The sequence below is a fragment of the Dreissena polymorpha genome, chromosome 10 (genome assembly GCF_020536995.1).
Source record: "Dreissena polymorpha isolate Duluth1 chromosome 10, UMN_Dpol_1.0, whole genome shotgun sequence".
NCBI classification, from domain to species: domain Eukaryota; kingdom Metazoa; phylum Mollusca; class Bivalvia; order Myida; family Dreissenidae; genus Dreissena; species Dreissena polymorpha.
The window spans coordinates 35,106,822-35,134,743 of record NC_068364.1 but is presented as its reverse complement, the minus strand read 5'-3'; the positions used below and the strand labels follow the sequence as shown (position 1 = coordinate 35,134,743).

The window sequence follows — 27,922 nt, the reverse complement described above, 5'->3', positions numbered from 1 at the left end:
ATATTTCTTAATAGAATATCTCAAAATAAGTATATATATAATGGAATATTTCTATTATGGAATCTCTATAAATGGAATATCCTTAAATTGAATATCTCTAAATTGAATATCTCTTTATGGAATCTCTAAATAGAAGTGCATTACGTGTGGCAAAACCATATACGCTATTCAAAGTACGTTTAGCAACCGTATCGAACGTATTGCCGTTTTTTAACTGAATGCCTCAGACATAACATTAAAGAAATTCCGCATTTTTCGAACGAATGTACAATAGAGAAAGAATGTGTGGTTTAACACATACGATAATTGTGACCATATTCAAATATAATAAAATTATGTATGGGTATTTTTGGATCAAGATCTACCCAATTATACGCCTTCGAATAAGATCCAGAGCTTTATGTTGCTAAACATGTTTTGCATAGTGTATATAACATTCACTTTCTTATCAATGTCGCTGTATAAACAAATCACGCTTTTTAATACAAGCCATACCCTTCAAATAATCCATCGGCTTATATGTATGTATACTTTATATATTTAGAATATGGGTGAAGGTAAATATTATTGAATGCATAATAATGCATTCATAACTTGCATTTTTAACAGGCGAAACATTAGAGAAATGTATACAGAAAACAACGAGAGTTTTAACCCGAATGATTACCTTGACAAGATAATAATAGCAAAGATTTTTGTGGTTTAGCAAACAGACAACGATGATGAAGAGACCTATAACGACTTAAAGTTGCAATATCAGTAACAAAACTAAAATATAGACAAATAGAAAGACATTAGAATATTAAATAACCTGTCTTTATGTTATTTGTCTCCTCCCGTCAGAACATTTCTAGCACATGCCAACCTCCATTTTTCTGAACATGCGCTGTATACGTTTTACGTAAGAATGAATTAAAAGGGGGGGGGGGGGGGCTAATTAAATCGGTAAATGGATTTTAAAATCATTTTTGCATCCATCATTACCCTTATGGTTACTTGACATAGAAGCTGAAAGTTGAAACATCTTCAAAAGAAGAATGCTTCTAAATGACAGTTCTGTAAATTAAACAAATGAATGTCGTAGATTTTATTAAAATCGTAGCTTAAAGTAGTTACAAAATGAGTCATTATTTGTGAAGAGGGGAAAAAAAGAAAATGAAAGAGAGACACGTGTAAAAATAAATCATATCATCTTTCAGAAACAACAACACCTATGACAACTGCAAGTGAGTTACTGTGCATGGTTTTTGTTTGACCCATTTAATGTGTTTTTGTCAGTAAATGAAACTTTAGCAATTTCGGGTAAAAACAAGAACCAGCAACAATCATATCAACATAATATTGGTTAGATTATTCGTAAAGCCTACATACATTTCTTAGATTTCGAGTCGTAAAGTCTTAAAAAATTATTTTAGCCAAGTACATTTTTTCGTAAAGCAACATTAACACGTCACTGTTTATAAATGTCATTGATGTCTTTTATGTTATGTATGAGCCTCACGATATTTATTTAAAAAAAAATTGGTTGTCATGGAAAGTTACTAAGATTTATGCAATGTTTACCCTTTTAAATATTTTTAAATATAGGCATCTCTTGAAAGATAATAACAATGACTTATTATAACAAATCTTATGTTTTGAGAAGCCTAAACGTTCAACCGACTCATGCATTTGACATTTACATAAATCTTAGTACCATATGTTGTGTTTAAATGTGTATTTTTATGTTGCAGATATAGTGTTCAGCTAAATTAAAGCTCATGATTTTGTTACGTGTAAATCTCTATTGTAATGAACGTTTTGTTCATTGTTCATTCTTGCATAGCATGACGTTCCGATATAGCCATACATTCTGCCATACACTTGTGAATAAATGAAAGCATGTTTGTGACGTCTCCCCTTAAACATGTATTTATTTAAACATTCGTTTTCTCGAGAAAAAGGCGACCTCAACAACATTTACAGTATATCCTTTTGAATGCTAGTAAATGATACCGTATTATACTTTCCGGAAAACATTTCCCTCACAACATGCATCTCTTAACACGTATTCCCAAAAATTCCATCTGTTTAAAACCTTCAACCAGAATCATCTCACAATTTTACAATTTCCTACTCAGTGCTCATCGTTCTATGTCAATACAAGCGCTGTACTTCTTTAGTAATCCCTCATATACTTATGAGTCTATTTCGAAAATATTCGTACGATAAGCTTATTTTTCTGAATTGTGAACACTACTATCGTGCTAATGTATCTAAACCATGGTACCTCTATTTTATCTCCATCTCTCAATACAAAAATTGGCATGAATGCATCTGCATTTAAAAGATGTTTTATACGCTGTATTCAAACGTATGATTTTCGTCACATTACCACATATTTTAGCAAGCGATAGAGCGGATGTGGTGTTCCTTATACATACGTCAAAAAGGACGAAGAAAAAAGATTTTAAAAAATATCTTATGAAATTCTTGACAAACATGGTTTTTAAAGCCGACGAGGATACATCTAAATTCGGGTTAGTTTTGTATCATAATCAATCAGAAACTGTCTACAACTTAACCCGTTTTTCCCGGAGGAAACTGGAAAAAGTTTTTAAGAAAGTAAAGCCGAAGAAGACTAAGAAGTCGAACTTGCCGAACGCCTTGAAATTCGTAAGAGAGACTTTATTCTTGCCAGAAAACGGTGACATTGAAGAAAATCCGAACGCAATTGTCCTTATTCGAGATGAGACATCAAAGCAAGCGGACGAAGATCAATTGGGATTTGAACTAGATCAACTAAATGCTAGTGATATCGTGCTTTATCAGATAGTTGTAGGACAAAATCTTGAAAATGACAAAGAAAGTATTCTTATCAGGCGTAGGTTTGGAGACGATTCTGTCGACAGTGTAAACAGTTATCGGGATATGTTAAGATCAAAATCTGTTTATTCAAAACTAAGCAGAAAAATCAGATCGTTTTGTAAGTTGATCGGCCCTGACATTTTTATTTAAATTCCGCCTCAAATGCCTGTGATTTCATTAAAAAAATATAAGTATTTATGTGTCAAAATGTAAGACTCATTGACATGCATTTTGTGTTTTATTAAAACGAAACATTGTCGTGATATTTGCGTTATTCTTGCAGTTTCTAGATGCACAAGCATGAACAATTTCTTTGTTGTTAAAATAAGAGCTAACATGTAAATCAATATTTTAGTTTCATTCATTCTTAGAAACATCTAAAAAGCAGAATCTAAAAGAATGTCGCAATGCTATTGTATTTTCAGACAGCGAAGAGGTAGATCTTGTTATAGCCGTTCATGTCCGACATGACACAAAACTTAAATATGTAAAGAAGCATCTACAGGCTCTATTGAAAGACATAACAGACAAATTAGACATTGACTCTGGAGCGGTTAGAGTTGCATTAGTAACATTCGGGAAATCTACAACAGTGAATATAAAATTGAAAGATCATACCGATAGCAAAAAACTGCAAAAGGCATTAAAGAATGTCAAACCTGAGCAATACAGATCAAAAGGCTTGGAATTCATGCAATTGCTTAATACGCTGGAGACAACCGTTCTTCTAGAGTCCGAAGGCGACAGAAAGGACGTACCAAACCTCTTACTGATCATATCGGACGGAAACTCGGACGAAGACGCCCGTTCTTTGTCACAGAGGTCTGTTGGTATGAAGACGAAGAATAATACGATTTTTGCCGTTGGCATCAACGGTGCCGATGCTGCGGAAATCAGTTCATTGGCCACTGAGCCGGTCAATAAACATTCATTTATGGGAAAAACATACGATGATCTTACAACGTCGGGGGATTTGCAGAGAAAATTAAAAGAGTCATTCAAAATATGTAAGATAATTTAAAATAAAATATTACAAATTATTACAAATTACTTATCATTTTGTAGAAATGTTCCTCGCATGATTTTAAACGCACATCATAAAGATCATTTAATCAAACATATAACTTTGATCATTTAAACGAACTCTTCAAAAACAATTGAATTAAAAATTTAACTTTAACTGAATCATCGATAATCAAATATTTAATGTACATATGTTTATTTGACCACTTCTTTCGCACGATATGCAATATAATTATATTTCCAAAAATCTTGACACAACTTCATACAATTTAGTTGAGAAGTTAGCGATTCCGTCATCAACGGATACAAAAGATAACAATGACAAGAACCCAAAAGGAACTGTTAAGCCAACGAAACCACCAAAGCCAACAAAGACACCAAAACCCTCTGCGGGCGTTACAAAAGCAAAAGCTATAACAAAGAAATCGAATACAATTGCGGAGTTTGTCACACTATCAACATCAAGACGTCAACCACCAGCTACTTCAACCAGAGCTCCAGATGTAACAAACGTTATTCCGGAATTGAGTAAGTCATTTTCGGAATGAAAAATGAAACAATGGACTTCCGATTGTTTCTTATCGCATCAGTTTGACAAATACTTCTGCATTATGTACTTATTTCCTTCCTGCACATGGAATGGTTCCAAAATAGTTATAACAAAGTAGTACAGATTAAAATGCTTAGCGGATCTTAACTTCAGCCATTTTTTATCTCATGCACGATTTCATTACATGTATTCCTAATAGGAACAAAATGTATGATATAATCAAGATATCTTAAGATAGTATAGATTTGCTTCTCACCTTCAATTCGCACTTCCTGCGCATGTGAGCTTGGTCTTTTGTCGCCGAACAGGACAGGGTTAGTTTCATCTTTGTACTTTGGTACCCTAACAACACAAGACCACACACAAATCGAATATTAAATTTACTGTATTATACTTTTGGCTGAAACTGCAGCATTTACTGCAACAAAGTACCAATTTATGTGGGTATATTTAAGAAATAATTCGTGTACGTTATAGTTTGTTGTCGACACTCGTGATTTAATCCCTACGCATCTAAACTTCCGGCCGTGGGTTATTCGACAACAAACTATAACGTACACGAATTATTTCGATTCTAACACGATTTTTACTAAAGATTTATATAATGTATCTTGTTTTTCTTGCATACTATTTTATGTGAAGCTCCGCCCATAAAATAGCTTTCGGCTGTTCTGTCGATCAGATCTCCGCCCTCAATAACAGCCAAACTGGATGGAAAAAAAAACCCATTTCATGTCTGCTGGTGGAAAATGTATCGGCATGTTTTGTTTAGCTACAGCGTATGCTTTCGGTGTATAAGCTCCGCCCATGATTTGTTGCAGAATAACCCATGGACGATTTTCTTCTTTGTTTATATGAAATTTGGCACGTGCCGTGTTAGAATAATTTACTTAGGCTGGAATACTGGGATACACTACGGTCGTAACAGAGTGCAGCCGAATGCGCAGTTCTATCACATACATTCGTAGCCAACGAGCCGGACGTATCGCTTGTTTTGTGCTCCATTTAGGAGATGCGGAACAGTCTTCGTTATCACTTGTGTCCAAAGGCCTGAATTGTGAGTTTGGTCGCCATACCGGACGAGCTGGGTTTCGTCCGAATACTTCGGAACCTACACAAGACAGTTCCACTCACAACTTGGAAATTGAAAGTCTTTAATAAATAGATGGGCATGTCAGCATTTTATTCCAAACAAGTATCAGCGTCTGTTGGTTTATTAATTTCATGAAGGTAGGAATGCTGGTACTCTCTACGATTCGTCGTATATTGCAGCCTACTCATTCTTGAACATTTTCCACTGAAAACGTATGGGGTATTGCATGGGAAGTGAACCACTATTATGTGTGTGGTTTATCGAAAACTACCTGAGAAAATACACGTACGAACTGTGTCTCAAAACTGTCTACAATTTACCATTCTTAAGCTGAAATTTCATTAACACAGACACGTACTTAAATATTTTTGTGGTGGCAGTAGACACTGAAGTCCTCATAATATGTAAATTTCATTCAGGTGCATTGCAAGAATTTTAATTAAAAAACGCGTGCTTTTTATCTATAGGAGGGCATATCTTCGCTCATGTTTGCATGTAAGGCAACAATCATACACCAACGCGTATCGTTGTTGAAACATAAACTTCGTTTGTTTCTGCTGTGTATGTGAATGTGTTTGCGTGCCAAAGTTTGCATGTGTCCATGAAACGTTTTGTATTCCTGTTTGTCTGTACTGTATATCGTCCCGTATCGTAATAGTCTATTGTCTATAGTTTGTAATAAATGAAAAGGTACATATGATATTTTTTTAGTAAAATATTTACTTTAAATTTGAATTTATTTTTCTAGATTTATGTACATGTGCTCGTTTTCTTTACATTTACATCTCTTTCTGCTGTGTTCAGCTTATCAGTTTTTTAACATTATAATATATAACTCGTAAATATACAAACTTATGTTATTTATGTTAAAATGTATTAAAATATATATAAATGTTGATTATAGAACAAAATATAAAAATGTGTTATCTTTTGAATAAATACATTTTGTACTGTAATTAAATGGTTTTTATATGAACTTTGTCTCTATTCACTTTATGAATATATTTCAGCATTTGTGCCAGCGATCCCGCTATCAGGTGAGTGAACAGAAATACTTGTTTAATGTTTAAGGCTTAGACGTGTTTAAAACGAACTATAATATGTATCGTCTTTACTTTCCCGTAAAAAAGGGTTTACTGTGTTAACAAATATGTTGTTGTTCTTATTTTGGTATTTGCTTTTATGAGGATCGGCGAGTATCAAGTTCGAATTTTAAATTACTTTCCTAATTACTAAAAAAATTTATCTGAGCTCAGCAGTTTTCGGAGAAAACCCGAGGTAGCCATAGCCAGCTCGTCGTCCGCCGTCCGCGTCGTGCTAAAACCTTAACATAGGCTCTAAATTCAAAGTGCTGCCACATACAACTTCAAAACTTCATATGTAGATGCACCTTGAAGAGTTCTACACGCCACACCCATTTTTGGGTCACTAGGTCAAGGGTCAATGTCACTTCTGACAAGCTTTCATTTATTCAAAACTGCACCCACAGCCTAGCGTTGGCACCCGCTATGCGGTGCTCTTGTTATTTTGAGCAATGTTCATTGAGTTCGTTGATAAACGAATTTAAGACAAACTAATTTTAAAATGACTCATGCGAATTACTATTTGTCTCCTCAAAAAAGAAATACATGAAATCCGTGTATGTGAAACAAAATTTAAACCAATAAATTTTAAGCCGACAAATATTAATTAATTCAGTATATTATTCACCGTCTCCAAACTCGACTGTGTTCTTTGTTAACATTGTATTAAGATCACAGTACAGCATCATGCTACAATCTTTGTTTCATTCCTAATTGTATATGGCGAGATCTGATAACGCATATTTTGTTAATTGTATTCAAAAAGATCAGCGAACATCATCTTATTAATATCCTTGTTAAATTACTGCCTTAGGAATATGTATTTTTGTGCTTCGTCTTACATGTCTCTATGGATATCAGCGAGCATCATGTCATAATCGGTGTAAATGATTTCGTTCCTGGTTTGTTTCTATGACGATTAGCGATAATCATGTTAGAATATTTTGTATATTCTTAATGGTTTTTAGTAGTTGGTAAACGCAATATTTATGTTTTGTCAATTATTTTTAAACAAAAATTTGTCACCTATTCCTCCATGAAGATAAGCGATTATCATGTTTTACTCAACAAAACAATTTATATTGACGTCAAAAATCAGACAAAGAGGAAATGTCATCACGACATCAAATCAGAACTTTCTATGTGAAGATCAGCGATTATGATCACGTTTCACTCTTCCATAACATTTCAGACAGCGATGCCGCTGACCTGGTGATTGCCATTCATTTATCGGACCGTGTGTCCCAGGGCGAGTTTGCAGTCGTTCAAGAGTTCCTCAAGAACATCGTTGCAACCACCGATGTTGAGTCGGGCAAAGTTCAGCTTGGCATGATCTTCTACGGTGTTGACCCAGAACTTCTATTTCATATCAATCAGTATGTGCTGCTTTAATATACTTTTCTTTTGGTAAGCCTCTTTTTTTCATCAGCGAGTTTGGACTGTTGTTGTTTTGTTAACTTTTTTAGTACTTTTTTTTTCAGAAATTATGTTTCATAACAGCCAGTACGTGCTGTTTATTTTCGAACTTTTTATAACGTTTTTTGTTTAGAACTTATGATCCATAGCAAACAGTACATGCTATTTATTTAAGATCTTGTTACACTTTTTTTATAAATTCTGTTTTATATCAAACATTAGGTGTTGTTTTTTCTGTTTCATAACCAGTTCGTGCTGTTTGTGGAATTTTTATTTTAGAAATCCTTTTTATTTTAACCAATACGTGCATGTTTAGAACTTTTTTACTGAGCTTAGAACTTCTGTTTCTTATCAACCGATACCTTTTTTAAAACTTCTGTTTCATATCCACCAGTACGTGCGGTTTTTATTACCTATTTAGAACTGTTTTAGACATTATGTTTCATATCAGCCAGTATGTGCTCTTTTGTAAAAAAAAAACGTTTCGTTGTTACTCTTGTTTAATATCAACCATAACGTGCTGGTTTTCATAGAGCTTATCAATATTCTGTTTTAGAAATTCTGTTTCATATCAACCAGTATATGATTGGAAACAGCAAACGTTTATCACACGAATTAATATTATAAAACTCCAGAAGCATCATTTGTAGCGAAATTCATGTTAGAAATTGATAGTAATTTATTTAAGACGAGTTTCCTTGGCATTGAGTACAGTACATGACAATTCATTAAATCCACACGCTGAGCGTAAAAAAGGTTAAAGCTAGGAAACGGTAAATTGACATTATACAACACTAAAGGTGATTCAAATTTTTTAATGTTATTTACGGTATTACAAAAGCATTGTGTCAGATAACAAATTTATATTTTAGGTATACTTCTCTTGAGCTGATACAGAAAGAAATTGATGGACTTACGATAGATCAAAGGTCCGCAACCGCAGACGCCTCCGCGGCTCTAGGCCTTGTTCGCCAAATGCTGACGCCAATGCACGGACGCCGGGATGACATTCCTGCAGCCGCGGTTTTCTTGACCAACCAGGCGTCCAATGAAAACAACGAGTTCTTGGTGAGAAAGCGCTTTGTTATTGTGGTGGAACTTATCGTTATCGTCCAAACACGTTATGGTCTATACTCCATTTAGATGCTCTGTTTCAATTTGAGTCATCCATCAGATGTACTTCGGTAGAAACAGCAAGCTTCGTACAATTGAATGATAAAAATGCTTTCGTAGCCATATCATATGTTGTACAGTTAAAAACGGATACTGTTTATACATAATTCACGTTAATGTAAGTGAAACTTGTTTCGTTTACAAGTTGTTTGTTCGACACGTTCCATAAAGTGTTAAAAAGAATTACTAAATTCACTTGCCGAAGGATCTAACGTTTAACCCCGAAATAAATTCACGTATAACGGACAATACTTTGAAATCATTATTATTCGTAGGGCATTAATTTATGTTAATTTTGTGAGTTGACAGATTCAAGACTAACAAAATACATAGGAAAATGACCGAAGCAAATTGCTATTGCCCAGTATACAATGCCGAATTGCAGTGCCTCACACAAAACATATTTATACTAAAACAGATCGAAGCAAAGCGACGACTAGTCGAGGACGAGATTGAGGTATTTGCTATTGGCCTTGGCATGAAGGACAAGTCAGAGCTTGTTAATCTGGCATCGAAGCAGGCCAACGTCATGAATTACGATAACGTTTGGATGCTGAATGACGCCGCGGCGGATCTGCAAACAAAAGTTCGAGCGTGTACGTAGACTGCCATCTACTTCAAATAGTTGTTTAAGATAGGAATATCACACTTCAGAAAAAAATCATGATTTCTTTCCATTCGCTTGTTATTTATTCAAGTAAGCGCCGAATTGCTTTTTCAATTATGTAAAATAACTTAAACACAATGTAATACATTAAAAACGTGGGTTCTAGTGTCGCCGCATTTGAAGGGCAAATACAAAAAAATGAAAGCTGATGTGTAAATATCTTTGATTTTGGATGGCAAGTGCTTAATCTTGAGTAAAATAGGTCAACGCAAACAGGTATAACGACGTTTTCGGACTTTATATTTGTTACTTTGTAAGGTTTTATGGATTACGTTATATATAAGGGTAAGCAGCAATGTATTATTCCCTCCAATGTATGCAAGCATCATATCTTTTCCACTTGAACGTTGTTTGTTTTGCTAAACCTCTGACATTTGTTTCGTCTGTTTTTTTTTATTTTAGTACAATCGTTTCTGTAGTCGGTGTTATTATGGATGCGATCTATGTCTTGTATTTCTAGTTAGAACGCGGTCACGCCAGCCGGACCCTTTGATAGTAATGACGCCCGAAGCTACTAGGCGTCCAGAAAGAGCCACGCCCGCTATAACGACGAAACAACCCACGACAAAACAAGCCACTACCAAACAACCAACGCCCGCTGTAACGACAAAACAAGCCATTACGAAACAACCCACGCCCGCTGTAAAGACGAAACAAGCCACTACGAAACAACCCACGCCCGCTGTAACGACGAAACAAGCCACTACGAAACAACCCACGCGCGCTGTAACGACAAAACAAGCCACTTCGAAACAACCCACGCCCTCTGTAACGACGAAACAAGCCACGACGAAACAAGCCACTACAAAACAAGCAACGCCCGCTGTAACGACGAAACAAGCCACTACGAAACAACCCACGCCCGCTATAACGACGGAACAAGCGACGACGAGACAAACTACCATGACAAGTATGTTATCTTATTTAAAATCATTATTCCAGAGTTTGAGTCCAGAAAACAAATGAATCTAAAATATAATTTTCAATAGTATTTCGTGCAAGAATCCATCAAAACAGTTTGTATGTTATGCATTTATGCTTTTGTATTTCTTCCAAGTACCACTGCCTTAAGATCAATTTTCACCACCAATTATAAAGTCATACGAGTAATATGTACAATAATCGTACAACTATTCAAAAGAAAATAAAAAGAACGTTTTACAACAAAGGGGCGTAACCGCTATGAGGAATATTAATGTATGTACGGTTCGCTCCCTTCTCTTAAATCGCATCATTGCAACAACTTTCAGCATCTGAGAATCACACATCTCATTGACATGCGTTGTGTTTTTAGACAAAATTTGAGTTTTCAATTATTGTTAAATGTTTCTACACTACTCCTAGCGCGATTTCTGCCATTCACATCGCATTACCGTGATTCAGCCCAGAGTGGACAATTACTATCTCACCACGATACACCGTTGAACACGGTGATTTCGCCGTGACGAATTGCGGTGTCAGTCTCTGCGTTATGGGGAAATTGATCTCACGGTGGACCACCATGATCACGTTGGACCACCGCGGCCTCGGTGGTTCGCTTTGAAATACAGGTAAATGTGAATGAACATGTATATTTCGATATTGCAGACCGTATAATTTCTATTGTTTACCCTCGTTCCAGAATCATTTGACATGTCGTACATCGAGCGTGATGTACTTTATATTTTGTTTCTACAGTTTCTGCGTGAAGATTAATTTTTTGTTTATTTAAATAATTTTTTGTTTTTGTTAAAATTTCGGAAATGCTTTCTCGTTTGTGCACGTATAGCTTGCGGTATCCGGACAAACGGCACCCAGTGTTTTTTTGCATATGCTAACAGTCGGCACCCTGTAAATTTGTCGACCCGGACAATCGGTACACGATTTAATTGTATACCCGGACAAACGGCACCCGATTTAATTGTATACCCGTACAAACGGAACGCGATTAAATGCGATCGATAAAGGTGCTGACTACCTTGTTGAACTAATTCGTCTAATCCGCTAATAGCTTTGGTGAAATAGATGATTAATAAATCCCGTCAACAATCTGTGCTATAAATCCAAGTCGAAGTCCAAAATTTTATTGCATAAACATAATAGAATGTTACAGCACAATAAATAATAGTGACATAATATAAGTGTGGATTGATTAACGTTATTTGCTAATTGGTTTAATAATGCCTCTAAACAATTTACAAATATCAAAGACAATTTAGCTTAACAGAATTAACAGGTCATCTTGTTACCAGTTGTTTATAAAAAATATACACGATATTTTACCGAGCGGAACTGTCTTTTTTATTAAGATCGGATTTAGTGTTCGTGTGTCGTATGAATAAATATCGCTGCAGGAAATTAAAATGATCCGTTGTCAAACGAAAGTACGGTTGACATTAAATGCATTATTTTTCTCTTTACGCGATATTGCGTCAGTATGTTGATGCTGCATTAACATTTCTTAAAATTTACAAGAAAAAATGGCGATTATTTTATCCGACGACATAAACAAAAGTTAATCTCTACAAGTTTTCCGGAGAGTGCAAAACGCGTGCAAATCGGGCCATCAAGCTGGAAAAATCGGTATCGAGATTACTGTGTACACACTCAACCCTGTGTATTGTCAAACACGCGTCAATTAACTTGTGCGACATCGTGGCCGAGAGCGTTTTTCTCAATCAGTGTCCGACAGAAGTGATACATTAAAAATTTATTTTATCTCCCCGTGCTTTACCAATTATCGGTAACTGTTAGATCTTCATTATTTTTCGCAAATTATTATTTTATCGTCATTATTGAAAATCGCCGCGAATATTGTCGGCTGGTCTTGTTTTTCACGCTGTTTGTTTTCTGCAATTATGTTACGTTGAACATTGCTTGATGAAATAATTATGTAATCGCTATCAACTTATTATCCCCGTAATTTGCTCTATGTGTCGGCACAATTAACAAATACGTTTCGTTTCACCGATTTTTAAATGTTCCGAATGTGCAAATTGTGTTAACGAAACGTTTAACCGTCGTTACTTGTTTTAATCAATTACAAGCGTGATTCGATTTAAAATTAAAACCGGTGCATCCGATGTATTACTTAAAGCGCGGCCGATCAACCTCACCATTACAAAAACAATATATATGTACATGTATACAATATATAATTTGAAAACACCACAATACACGGAGAGGGTTCTTTTTATCGCAACGATTCTGTCCATATATATAGCTATGACCGGGTACTTTAAATAGGGTGCCGATTGTCCGGATGCCGTTTGTCCGGATACCGCAAGCTATACGTGTACAAACGAGAAAGCATTTCCGAAATTTTAACAAAAACAAACAATTCTTTAAAGGGGCCTTTTCACAGATTTTGGCATTTTTTAACTTATTCATTAAATGCTTTATATTGATAAATGTAAACATTAGATCGTAAAAGCTCCAGTAAAAAATCAAGAATAAAATTAAAAAAAAGAAAAAGAACATTTCCCGGAACAGGTTTCGAACCAGTAACCCCTGGAGTCCTGCCAGAGTCCTGAAGTATAACGCTTAAGCCTACTGAGCTATTCCGCCGTGTACACGTACTTGACGTTTTTTTATACCTTATATAAGCAATCTTCGTAGTAATACACAATTTAACGACAAAAACAGAACTCTCCAAATTATTCAATCGTTTCGCGTTGCAACGCTTTATAATTTTTAGGTTTTATAATCGTCAAAAGATGCATATAATGGCTATATTAGAGCATGGTAAATGTTCAGTATTACTGTTTCCTCACAAATATCATAACTAAAACGAAAATTTGCGAATCTGAAACAACTTTTTTCAATTTTGTCAATTTACCAAAGCGTGAAAAGATCCCTTTAAATAAACAACAAGTAAATCTTCACGCAGAAACTGTAGAAACAAAACTTAAAGCACATCACGCTCGATGTACGACACGTCAAATGATTCTGGAACGAGGGTAAACAATAGAAAATCATGACGATTGTTAACAATCAAGTTACAATGTATACACATGTACATACAAATGTAACAAAACATTCTAGAACTTTGCAAAAATTATACTGTCTGCAATATAGAAATATATATGTTCATTCACATTTGCCTGTATTTCACCGCGAACCACCGAGGTCGCGGTGGTCCATCGCGATCATGGCGGTCCACCGTGCGATCGATTTCCCGATAACGCCCGCGGTGTTCAGCCACTGTCGACGCGATCTATCATGATGGAAACACCTTCCGATCGTCGAGATTTTCCACGCTCACGAAAAATTGTCCACGGTGGGAGTGAGGTGGATGGCAGAAATCTCGCTAGACGTAGTGTACTTTCGAATGATTAGAAATAAAAATACGGACCTCAAATAACACAAGACATCGTAATTAGTTTAAGGTTTCTTGTATTCGGTTTGTCATCATTATTTCAGTTTATTACGGAATATTACAATGACAACGCAGAAAAACATGTACTTTTCAAGTTTGATACGCACAAAACCAATCTATCCATTCTGTATTTGCTTGTTTAAGAAATGTATAAAATTGTATTGTCATGTACTATGAATATATTTGCCTGAGCCGGTTTAATGTTGAGCATTTGGCTTAAACCGATTTACAACCTTGAAACGGTCAATTTTACTCATTTTCTTCAAACCGATTGAAATGCGCGCGCAAACACATTCCTATACAATATATATTTGGAACGGTCAATGTTAATAATTTGGCTTTAATCGGTTTACAACATTGAAACGGTCAATTTAACTCATTTTTTTATAACCGGTTTGAAATTGCACGCATCATATTCCTATGCAACATATATTTTTAGGAGCTGAGCAAACAACCGAGGCGATGCTGATAAAATTAACATTTCCACATCTCCCCGGTATCTATACGTTTACTTGCTCTCCTTTCCGCATAAGTATACATTTCCGACAAATTATACTAGTATACTACTGTAATTGTATGCGTTATTTCAAACATATCGCTATATTTTATATAAGTATATTTATAAAAGTAATTTTGCTGTATTTCGTACTCATACAAAGTACCCCAGGTAAGTGAAAACATTAAAATGAAATAAAAGCATTTATTATTCGTTTTACATTTAACGCTTTGAAATTCTTTTTATATTGATGTGAAAGTTGAATATTATATACACTATTAATGCAATACGGTATTATTTTATTGACAAATAAAAGGTGTGTACGCATTTGTACTACCAAACATGACATGTTACGTTTTATTTACGCTGTTTGTTTGAATGTTATTAGAAATTTATTAATTTTGATATAACAATAACTTTTCTCTACTCATCATAATCATCATGGTTTGTCTTTATGTTCATGTGTAACTTCGTCATTATCATCAATATCATCAGAATTATGTTCATTATGGTCATAGAATCGACTTCAAACATGCATGCATACGCTTGCTGTTGTAATATTTGTTGAATAATGTACGTTGTTTGTTTTTTTCTGACGTATGTATTTAGTCACTGTATTGTAAAACATCAGTCAAGACCCTCACACTCGAAAGTGCTTCTTATTTAACAGGGCAATAGCAGGTAAGTCTTCAAATGGTTGTTGAAGGTCGTAAAAGTATAGTGGTAAACTTAATTGTATTGATTGTGACAGTTTGTATGTGCATATTCATTTTTCTGTACACTTGTTTTGTTACAAGACAATAAAAACATACACGTACTAACAACACAGCACAAAAACTTCAAATTCCATTCTTCGAAGTAGTCATTGTGTTTTCAAAAATATGAAACACTACGCAAAAATCAAACAGAGTTAAAGTTTATCTACGTGCACCTATTTATGTTAAAGTCTGGACAAAACTTGCACTTTGAATCAAAAAATATTTCAACCGATTATGGTTTTTATTTGAACGCGTTAGTTCGAATAACAAAACGCCATTTTAAGAATTCTGTAATCCGTTCCAGATTGTGACGGAGTTACCCCAACATTGGCTTTTCTTTCTTGATTCTTCTTCGAGTATGGGTTATATCGATTTCCGCAACATTGAAACGTTCGTGAAAGCTCTCGTCAACGAGTTCGACATATTTCCTGATCGACGCGAGTCGGATTTGACACATTCAATATCAAACCAAAGCTGAGGTTCTCGTTAGAGTCTTACAAATCCAACGTAGAAGGTCTGATGGCTATTGATAACATCACAGTACGGTAACACAAACACGGCATCGGCTCTGAGGGAATGACAATGAACATTTGCAGAAGAAAATGGCGACAGAGCCAACATTCCAAATGTTGCTGTTTTGATAACGGATGGTAAACCAAATGTGGTAAAACCCAGAACAGTCATTGAAGCGTCCTTGTTGAAATAGAGTGGTGTTTTGTCGTATGTGTGTGCCGTTAAATTGATAGATAATTCTAAAATTCGTGTCCTCGCACCACCACCCAGCGAAAGAAAAGCGATCTTTCAAACGTTTGAGAACCTTATTGCCTACGCAACTAAATATTTTGAAACCTTTGTTAAGGTATTTTAATATATTGATATTATTTCTTTGCCCAATGCCACATTTGATAAAATGATATGCCTACAAGAGTCATGACTTCTTTTGTCACTTATATTAACTCAATTCAAGTACAATAGGATAATGATTTCAAGGTATTGTCATACTGACAGCGTTTCATTCAAAACGCAAAAATAAAAATAAATCAAATACGTTTAATAATAAGGATATAAAAGGACTTGACGATGCTGACCCCACACTTTGTCTAAAAAGTGTTTATTATTATATGAAATACTATAAAAACAATTCGATGATAATGTATTTGCTGTTTATTCTTCAACGAGTGTTGGTGCTTCGACTTTTTTCCAAAAAGTTGGCGGTCGTAAAAAGTATGCGGAGAGACGCTGCTATTGCATCTAACGTCGTGCGAGTCGGTTTGTTTACCGTCAACAATTCTCCAAAAGTTTTAAGCAATCTGAACACATTTGATGACAGAAATGCAAAAATGGACGCAATTGAGAATGTCCCATATTCTTTGGGCAACATAAACACAGCCGATTCGCTGAGAACCATGCGATTTAATCTCTTTTCTGAGGCAAATGGAGATAGACCTGATGTCCGTAACAAAGCTTTAATCATAACGGAAGGGTTTTCCATTGTGAACCACAACATTGTTCTTGAAGATACAGTACTTGCTTTATCGGTTGGCCTGAATACTTTTAAGGAGCTTGATGTCATGGTAAGTCAGCCTTTAACTGACAAGCGATTCATAGTGGACAATGTTGATACGGAATGAGACATACATCTCTTATCTTTTTTATTCTTTCCGGTGGTTTATCGAGAAATATCGGTGAAATAAAACTGGTATTTCACTGTTTCAAACAGTGAAAGATAACAGTGAAAAATATCGATATTGTTCACTGTTTTACTGTGAAATGACGTCATTTCTGGACAAAATGACGTCATAAATCCAGCGCAATTATCCAGTTAAAAGCTTTTACAATGATAAAAAATGTTGAAAAAAGCATTAAATAAAAAGAAAATTTGTTGGATTCCGATGGAATATCGATTTTAATTCACTCGTGAAATTAAATCGATATTCCATCGAATTCAACAAATATCCTTTATATCATCAATTTGCTTACGCAGCAATTGTTCCTCGTAAAACGTGGGCACTTCAGCGGACACATATATTTAGATTCGTTCACGATCTAATATGACTCGTGTTGTTAACATTTCGTTGCTTATGTGGTTTTCTATGTGAAAATACGTTGTACAGATTATGTTTTGCACTAAATGCGCACATGTGCGTTGTGTTTGCAAATGTTAGATTCCTTTAATTTAGTAAGCATATCTCCGAATTATTAACACTTAACATATGAAGAAAGCTTAAATTAAAACACAATTATTCACTAAAATAAAAATAAAAATCGGACTAAATATGTGTTAGTTATTCAACTTGGTGAATTCGCAAATAAACGCAATGGAGTTCATTTGTATAACCGTTTGAACCCAAGATTCGTTACGCAACAATCGATAACTATTTGCGATGTGCTTTTTCTTTGCCTATGCATTATCCACAGTTGTGTGTGCTCCTGGCCAGTCAAAACAGGTGTCATCTTTAATTTGGGTTTATCTCTTTGCGTTTATCTCCTTGCCTCTTTGGGTTTATCTCTTCGTCTCACATTTTGCGTTAATTAAACAATCTTGTTTCTTTTGTATTCTATAAATAATCATTCCATACCCTGGATTCCTTGTTTTGGATAAAGTGCTGTTGCTTAATATTGCATTCACTTCAAACGTCTAGAAATCAAATGCCACAGTATCTAGTTTGTTGATCGCGTCCTGTTCATATATATAGTAATGTGCACATACATTTTGTATATTATGTAATGGTTTAATATAATCTTTACTTAGCGTTGGTACTACAGCACTCTTATTTCTGAAGTCTTTGAGAGCAATATGTGTTTGTTTTATCCATGTTAGATAGATTTTTGATTGGCGATTTGGTGGTTTTCCTTCAATCTTTGAAATCACATTATTGTGTGTTCTAACATAGTTTTTAAACAAAAATATCAAATATATTACAAACATGCATACATGGCAAAACATCAATCAAAATTAACATACAATTAACTAATATACAAAATATCACATTCATTGCAAAAATGTATACATGTCATTAAAATCTTTCAAGATTAACACGATATTAACTAACAATTTTGAACACCAAATTGAAGTAATACAAATAAAGAATTTACTTTAGTTGGACCGTTTAAAAAGGAGTGCGTTCGCATCATCATTTAGAGACGCATGAACATGTTGTTTTAACAGGAAGAAATAACCTCGTGACTCACAAACAAGTACCTCAACCTTCGACTGAAAGTACTGGTATTGTACGTTTTATACATATCACGTTGTATTGTAACCTTAATATTATTATTTGAGTCGCGTTCAGTGAAACTTAGATGTATGCATGTGCGAAAAGTGCAGTCCGCATAGGCTAAAAATGGGATGAAACTTTCCGCTTTCATGGAATTTTTCGTTTAAATGAGGTATCTTCTAAACGAAAATCAAGTATATGTGGAAATTGTTGCCCCTGGTTAGCCTGTGTGGACTGCACAGTCTTATCTGGGACTACAATTTACGCACATACAAAGCGATGCTCTTATCTTTTTAATCATACCTTTAAACATGTTTAGTAAAACAAGTTTAGTCACTCGAACTTATACATTGTTTTGGCTAACAATCATTACTAACATACTAATATTATGTTTTTACATTAACACTTATATCAAATGCACCAACCGCATCAGGTAGTGTCCATTAAACTGCGTTATGTATGTACGCATAATTGTATTATAATTTGTTTCAGCTGCTAGCGGCGGTTTGCGCAGTAATGCATGTAAGTGTTTTGTCATTTTATTTTACAAAATTATTCTTATTTGCTTTTTATTTAAGTTTCTTATGTGCTGTATGATCAGTTTTATAGTTGTTTTTATGCCCACGGATCGGATGATCGGAGGTATATTGTTTTTGGCCTGTCTGTCTGTCATTGGATGTGTGTGTCTGTCCCAAAACTTTAACCTTGGTCATAACGTTTGCAATATTGAAGATATCAACTTGATATTTGGCATGCATGTGTATCTCATGGAGCTGCACATTTTGAGTGATGAAAGGTCAAGGTCATCATTCAAGGTTGAAGGTCAAATATATGGGTTCAAAGAGCAGTATGGGGCATTGTATTTCACAAACACAGCTCTTGTTTTCGAATGTATTGATTTATTTATACGCGTCTGAGTATGTGCCTTTGAAAGAACTAATAGCTAATGGAAAAACAGAAAAAAATAGTTCAGACAACACCGTGTCTCAAGCCCCTTTACTTTGATTTGTATAATTTTAATTTGTCAAACATTTTAATGTTGAACATGATTTTGTTTTTTACTGTCTTTGAAAATTAATCATGCGCGTTGGAGAAGAAAAACGTTTACAAATGTGAACATAAACTAACCTGGAAACTGATTGCAAACCTTGAATCACTACACCAGGAGGTGCAGATTTAAATTGTCCAGGTGGGAGGGGGCGATTCGTCAATAATTTATGTAAATCGTAATTTACAACTAGTCGTAAATCGTTGATGAAACGGCTCCCAGGTCTTAACGGGTGGATTTCCTGTTTCTTTATGCAATATTTATCAAATCGCAGTAAATGCATGTTATGTTACTATGTCCATTCCATTATATGGTTCATTTACAGGGAATGTCGTTCAAACAATAAAATACTGGGCTTCTTCAAATATTGCAAATATAGTTAAGTACACATTCCCACTGAAAGCGCAAAAACTGCAAACAAACAAAAATCTAGTTTTGGAATTAATGTCTGCAGCGAATATATTTAGATTTGTTCTGTTTTTTTCAAGAGCAGTTTTGAGTTGCCAGCTTTTTGTAACTTCATTATAGCTAAAGTGTCTGTGAACTGCAACGCATTGTGTAATTTTCAGCTCTGTCCGGTCGCTCTGACAGTAGGGCATGTAAGTATTGAGTCGCGTTCTGAGAAAAAAGGTTCGATGCATGTGCGTAACGTGTCATTCAATATTACCATGTGAAGCCCACATAGGCACATCAGGGACGATACTATCCGCCTTAACTAGATTTAAGCTACGAAGAGACTTTTGTAAACGAAAAATATAAAAGCGGAAAGTTTCGTCCCTGATAAGCCTGTGCGGACTAAACAGACTTATCTGGAACGACACTTTGCGCACATGCACTTACGGCCCTTTTCACAGAGCAAGGCTCATATGTTTGTTTTATTTAATCCGGATTTAACAGTACACATTGTAGTAAAGACAACACTATTAAACCCCCCTTGTATATACCTGTATAGCAATGTATGTTTCTGAATCGATAAACTAAGGAGATGCAAAAGTATTGCACCAAATTGTCACCATGTTTATGAATTGTTATAGTGTACTCTCTGCATTAATTACGATAAATAGTTCACCCTCTGCATTATGTACGTTACAAGAAACGTGTATTTTTGTATTATGTTGCGTTATTTGTTTTATGTAAGTTATGTTTTAGTATTGGAGGCACACCAATAAAACAGTTTTTAGTTTCTAATAACAGCGCTTTCAATTCTATTTTAATGTCAAAGTAACTGTTTACTTCAATATATATCGTATATATCTTAAACACTATAAACACTGATTTGCAGACACAAATGTAACCTGTGGCATTGCACAATTTGACTTGGTGATCATTTTGGACTCGTCCACGAGCGTCCAAATCCAGAACTGGAACACAATGTTGGCCGCGACCCAAACTTTGGTCAGCGGCCTTGACATTGATAACGGCAACGTTCGTGTTGGTGTCGTTGTATTCAGTAACAATGCAACTGTGGAATTGTTTTTGAACTCTCATCTAAGCAAACGCACACTGATTGAAGCTATCGGTCGGTTAAAATACACTTACGGCCAAACAAACATTGCCGACGCTTTGCACATAACGCGAACTGAAATGTTCACTAGAGCGAACGGTGACCGTGAAAATATACCCAACGTTGCTATCCTGATCACCGACGGTAATTCGACGATAAACATTGAACGGACTATTCCGGAAGCTCAAACAGCAAGGCATAGAGGTATTCTGCTCTACGCAATCGGAATTGGGCTGACCGACACCGAAGAATTGAACGAGATAACTGGTTCGGAACAGAATCGCTATTTCATCGACAACTTTGAAGAACTCGAACAAAAACTTGAGACGATATTCAAAAGTCTTTGCCCCGGTACGCAAGTATCATTTTAGAATAAAAACATATAATATGTAGTTCTTCCAAAACGTGTCTGAAAAAGATGAAATTAAGAAAATATGCAATCAATATAGCTAAATAGTAAATGTTTTGTCCGGAGTCGTTGTCATGTAATTCCCTAAGAAACATCTATTTGTTTTCTCGAAAAAAATAGAATTTGACTAGCAAACTTAATAGAAACGAATATGTAAAAAAGACTATTCCAAATCAAACCATCTTGAACTTGGTCTGTTAGAAATGTAGTCAAATTTCACAAGTATATTCACATTTTGGTGTTAACGGTATTTCGTTGCTTTATAGGCCTATAAGCATTCCTTTTCAATTTCTTTAGCATGGGGATGGATTCTGCTTATAAGCTTTATTACTATTAAGATATTTCACCATCAAGTTCTTATTACATATTTAACGTAGTAAATTATAAGAAAAAATACTTGTAATAAGTAAGCAGTTTAATTGTTTAAAGATATTTGCAGAAACCACACTGATACCATCAACAATTGAAACCACAGAAAGGCGTAAGTGAATTACAATTGTTGAATGCCACCATAAATATTTTGTTTACTCATTAAATAAAAGTACAATCAGGGTGAAACTTTCCACATACACAAAACATATCTTTTTAAAATACGTATGTTACAAATTAATAAGTTGAACGTGTTTAATGGTTGAAAGAACATTGCTAAGAGTTAATAACTTTCAATATCTTGTTTTCTCACAAAACGGAAAGCCTGCATCCAAACCCGTATAGATCTAGTGTTTATTCTGGACTCATCAACAAGCGTCACACTTAATAATTTTAAACTCATGTTGAACGCTACCAAGGACTTTGTTGCGAAATCTGACATTGACTCGGGCAACACACGTGTAGCGATCGTAACGTACAGCACTAAAGTGAGAGAAGAATTTGATCTAGGGGACTATGCCTCCAAGGAACGACTCATAGACGCTGTTGACAACATAAAATACGTGCACGGTGATACTAATACAGCTGGAGCTTTACATGTTATGAGAACACGAATGTTCAGCGCCGATCGAGGGGATAGGGCGGATGTTCCAAACGTCTGTATTATAATTACTGATGGAGTTTCGAATATCAATTCTTCGGAAACGATACTTGAAGCGATCCGAGCAATACAGGCAGGCATAGAAATCTTTGCCATTGGCATTGGTTTAGCGAAGACAACCGAACTAGATGCCATCGCTGGGAGGCCTAATCACAGATTTGACATAGAAGATTTTGAAAAATTGGAGGTCGATATAAATGCCATTTACAAGGAAATATGCACTGGTATGAAACAGAATCAATGTGTTAAGTAACATACACATATTTCCTTACATTCTAACACACAGCGTCGCAAATTACAATTTAATTTGTCCCGATGGACGCTTGTTTTTATAAAAAGAAAAGCAATGAAAGTATATTTTTATTTGAAATTTTTAAATTTATAATACTTCTTGCATTGACAATTTATAATATTTTATCGTTTGTTTTTAAACAATAGTGGACTTCACCACGGCCGTTTCCACGCGAGAAATTAGTAAGTGGTTTAAAGGCATTGTTCCAAACATTGGCTACAGTGACGTACTTTGTCACGTGATTGGCTACAGTGACTTACTTTGTCACGTGCATCTTCTTCTATATGATCCGTGTTGGTAACCATGCACTCTCTACCGAACTTGTGTCTACTTTGTGTCTTCTTGAGAACTGTAATAGTGCTAGCAGCTAGTTATCACTGTTCTAGCTAACTCCTTTGCTCTGTCACGTGAACCACGAACTGTTGAGGTTTTAATTATATCTAAAGAGAAACTGTGGCGAGCGCGTATGTACCTTTTTAATCGCGTGTGCTCTGCAACATTTCTTTCACTTTCACAAACACTGTTTCACTAACTTTCTTTACACACTAACATACAATTGTGTAAATTGTATGTGTTAACACACTGTTTATCCATTGTTTTCTCCATACAAACTTTTATCTTGTTCACAAACTTGTTCAATGTTCTCTAATTCATTTGATGTTGCCAGCGTTCTAGGAAACTAACGCGCCCACCTTTACTATATTATGTATTCAAAAATTATCAAACAAATTTGCGCAAGTCATTTTGCATTAAGCGGACATGCTCTGCTTAAAAAGGAATCAACCGAAGAGGAATTACCTAACAAGAACACATGGCAAAAAATACAGAAAACCCCATGAAATATCTGTGTGCTGGCATACAGTTTGAGAATCTCAAAAATGGTATTTTCTAAGTAGACGACGCCTCACTATGTTGGGAGTGAAAATGCAACTGCCAGAGCAAATGGCATGGTGTGAACGCTTTTATCACCCCATTGTTTAATGCCCATGTTGACTATGGACATTATACTAACGCAATCAGATATCATTCAGTGAATTACACCATATCATTGGACAAACAAGGTAATGCTAAAGCATTAACGCGACGGGGACGTTCTTTTCAGCCCCGAATATGAAAACAGAAATGATAATTGCAGACATTTTGTGAGGGTGAAACTCGAAATTATTCGGAAAACAAGAATCGTTGTAATATCTGCCTAAACTTGTTTCCTATGCTCAAAAACGAAGTTACTCTGGTATACGATTTAAACTCATTAACAATATTTATCAAAAAGTGATGATAGAAATTTACAAATAAATCTTCAAATACACAAAATAATACTGTGGAAGATAGAAATGGCATGAAAAGATACATACAATAATATATATTCAGTCAGATGTTCAACATGTTTGGTCGTATGTATTTTTTTTCAAAATGGATCTGTAGAATAGATTAAAATGCGGTGTCGGTGTACAGACTAGATGCAAATATATAAATGTGTTTGTGTGTGTATGTCACGTGGTTTTCGCGTGCATGTGATTATCAATACTGGTTTTGTTGCATAGCAGGTAACAAAATGGTAAGAATATTGTCATTCGCTCCTCCCTTAGTTTCGTATTGTGAACGTGACATTCAGTTGTTGTTGTGATTGGTCAGAAGCAAGAGTGTTAAGGGAGTTTTGCGCGTTATTTTTTATCGTTTCGACTTCCGTCACAAATATTGATTTTGGAAATCGAAGGCTTTGTTTAATTCGTCAGCATTTGTGTTTGTGTTATATTTAGCTATGCATTTAGTTTCGCCAGTTGTGCTTTTGAATATGTTTACAATTGTTATACCGAAAAGATAGGCAGTAATGCGCATGGATAATTACTAAGTGCTTATGCGTTGCTAGGCGATTTAATGTTCCCTTTTCAGCGCTGAGCGTGCATGTTTGTCGCAGAGACCTCGTGTGAAGTCGCATAAATTATATTCTTTACTCTATTTTTATGCATTAACCCGATTAATTGAATTATCTCGTATATCTTTTTTATGTTAACAACCGCTGTTTTCAAACACTGTTTGTTTGTTCATAAACACGTCCTTGTTATTGCTTTATTAATTAATGTAGTTTCTTTATTCGAAACATTTTGTTTTCTTTTAAGTTGCATAACAAGTACTTTTATTTTATTTGTTGTAAATGTAATTAAGTGCATTTATATAATACTTTTAGTTTAATTAACATATACTAACGTAAAATATACTTACAAATATTGCAGCATAACCTGACACATTATACATTGTTTTATCAGAAAATAACACTTTCTATTTACAGTGTCGCGGACTACGACATTAGCCCCGCTAAAATGTAAGTACAGAAACTTTATGTGTCACATTTTTAAACAATCATTAAATTATCCAACCACCGCGCAGAGATCTGACTGAATCAAAATTGCTGGATCAAATCCCTGCTTTTATAACCAACTACGAGCCTAGCCACGCGGCACAATAATGTTACCGTTGTTATTTTTACTTGAGAGTTTTTTATCATGAACCTGAACTTATACACTATTTTCAAATTTTAAAAGAAAATGAGACTACTTGTCATAAAATAGTACTTAAAAAAAAAAATCCTACCAAATCTGGTAGGATTTTCTTGTGATGGCAGAGATTGTATGTGAGAGCAAGGAACGACAACTCTGCGTTGAGATTGTAAACTGTCATGCTAAGGGCTAATGATATTTAAATATGCATATAAAAAGGCAGAATAAACAAATAATTACTATATTGAAAAGCTAACATCTACACAATTTCTTGCTTTTTGTCCTATTGCTTATAAAAGCTTAGAACATGCACTTTTGTATATTTAAGTAAATTATATATTGATTTTACTACAGCAGCCTTTTAAAACGCTTTTCTACATTTGCAAAACTCAATATAAAGCATTAAATGACAAACTTCAATACATGCCAAAATCTTTGAAAAGGTTCTTTAATACACGTGCGTAAGTGTCGTCCCAGATTAGATTTTCAGCCCGCCTATTTGCCTAGCTCGGACGCCAACGCCGACACCGTCGAACAGGACAAGATTTATACATAGAATTTTATTTAAAATAGCCCCTTCTGATTGGTCTGAACGCATTCTCGTAAAGTGTCGTCCCAGAAAATCCTGGGCAGTACAACAGGCTAATCAGGGACAATACCTTCCGCTGTTTTATTTTATTTTTTTTGTTAAAAGGAAGGCTATTTTAAACAAAAATTTAGTTTAGGCGAAAATATTTGTCCCTGATTAGCCTGTGTGTACTTCACAGGATTTTATGGGACGACACTTTATGAGCATGCGTTCAGACTAATTTTATCAGAAGGGGCTCTTTTAAATAAAATTATATATATATATATATATATAAACCCATTTAAGCTTGGCGTCTAGAAAAAAGGCCTTTGCAAACAGCGTATACCCTGATGAGACGCCGCATGATGCGGCGTCTCATCAGGGTCTTCGCTGTTCGCTTAAAGGAATTTCTGGATTAAACTCGTTCCGTTCGACGGTGTCGGCGTCGGCGTCCGAGCTAGACTAATGGTTTTTGGTTTGCTAGTTTCTCAAGAGTGACTGTAGAGATTTCATTCAAAGTTGACAATTGTTTTCCCCATACTTAAATGACCCTATATATTAATTTTCTTCAATAATTAGCTTAAAGGAACAAAGTTGTGAACAGTTTTTTTACTGAAATCGTTAAGAATTTGAAAGTATAACACTCAAAAGAAATACGTTTTAACAGTATTGTACTATTGTCATAAATCGTTTTTTCTCTATTAAACTGAAAGACACTAAGTTTGTAAAACTGTTATGCTGAAGGCATTTAGCGTTTTACAGTTTTATACTATTAAAATTATCGTTCTACAGCTAAGTGCGGCCTGGCGACGGTCGATGTGGTCATTATCATTGACGCCTCGACAAGTGTCACGGAGGCGAACTTCAAGAAGATGCTCGACTTCGTCAAGGACATCGTGCAGTCGGGCGACATCGATTCCGGTGACGTTCGCGTCGGCGTCGTCATCTACAGCACAGAAGTGGATGTCCAGTTCCATCTCAACCAGTACACCACGGAGGCAGACGTGGTCGCCGCTATCGATAAGATCCCGTACATTTACGGCAGCACCAACACCGCGGATGCTCTGAAGACGATGCACGAGCAGATGTTCGTGACGTCACGCGGAGATCGGCCGGAAGTGGATAACGTCGCTATCGTGCTTACTGACGGCGTTTCCAATATTAACTCGAGGCGAACGATCCCGGAATCGGAAGCTGCGCGAAACAAGGGCATTGAAGTATACGTTATCGGTTAGTAGTTTGTTCATGCTTTAGGATACGGATCATAGCGTTTACATGCAAATGTCGACTTCAAGTTATAATCATTGAATTCTCTATTGATTAAAAAATATCATCAAAACCCGCAAAAATGTAAGAATGTTTTGAAACAAAATGCCGTGAACCCATGGATGAGAAAAGACTTGATTATTGGTGTAATATGACACTCCTTAAAGAAGTGGGGATACCTAGCTTTGGCCGCATGGTCTTGTAACATGACATTCGTTCGTGTACGAAATCAAGAGAACGTTTTGACCAATAATCATCTACACTGGTATGGTGTTTACTTTTTATAATAAGGATCCGCCAATTAATGATGAGGTCAAAAGGTCAAAGGCCTTGCACCTTTATAGTCGTTAACGCAAGATATGCTTTGACTTGCGATCGTCTTAATTGTATCGGTGTACACTGTAAATTGTTATATATTTTACAGCATGACATTTAGTGTGTGTTGTGTGGGGGGGGGACGTAAATGTGTGGATGACTGATTATGGGGAAAAAAAGCAATTTGCGTTGATCATTGTCTGATGTTTGTGTTAATTCTTCGATCGTTTTACCCTCGAAACAAACGGTAATGTATGTCCCACGAATAAATAATGATTTTACAGTGATAGAGAGGCAGGAAGAGGCCGAATG

The 27,922-nt window shown here is 35.3% G+C and overlaps 1 protein-coding gene across 1 annotated transcript in view; it reads left to right on the top strand.

Annotated features, from left to right (window-relative positions):
• Window positions 1-27,922, top strand: part of LOC127849040 (uncharacterized) — a 194,367-nt gene that overhangs the window by 111,967 nt on the left and 54,478 nt on the right. The window contains exons 10-26 of the mRNA XM_052381765.1: window positions 1,200-1,226; window positions 3,273-3,854; window positions 4,144-4,398; window positions 6,524-6,550; window positions 7,788-7,971; window positions 8,884-9,079; window positions 9,603-9,780; window positions 10,312-10,761; window positions 14,648-14,704; window positions 19,173-19,202; window positions 20,298-20,327; window positions 21,011-21,583; window positions 22,081-22,122; window positions 22,335-22,895; window positions 23,110-23,145; window positions 25,254-25,286; window positions 26,822-27,259. Of these exons, the coding sequence (XP_052237725.1) occupies window positions 1,200-1,226; window positions 3,273-3,854; window positions 4,144-4,398; window positions 6,524-6,550; window positions 7,788-7,971; window positions 8,884-9,079; window positions 9,603-9,780; window positions 10,312-10,761; window positions 14,648-14,704; window positions 19,173-19,202; window positions 20,298-20,327; window positions 21,011-21,583; window positions 22,081-22,122; window positions 22,335-22,895; window positions 23,110-23,145; window positions 25,254-25,286; window positions 26,822-27,259 (3,699 nt within the window). The remainder of the gene's footprint in view (window positions 1-1,199; window positions 1,227-3,272; window positions 3,855-4,143; window positions 4,399-6,523; window positions 6,551-7,787; window positions 7,972-8,883; window positions 9,080-9,602; window positions 9,781-10,311; window positions 10,762-14,647; window positions 14,705-19,172; window positions 19,203-20,297; window positions 20,328-21,010; window positions 21,584-22,080; window positions 22,123-22,334; window positions 22,896-23,109; window positions 23,146-25,253; window positions 25,287-26,821; window positions 27,260-27,922) is intronic.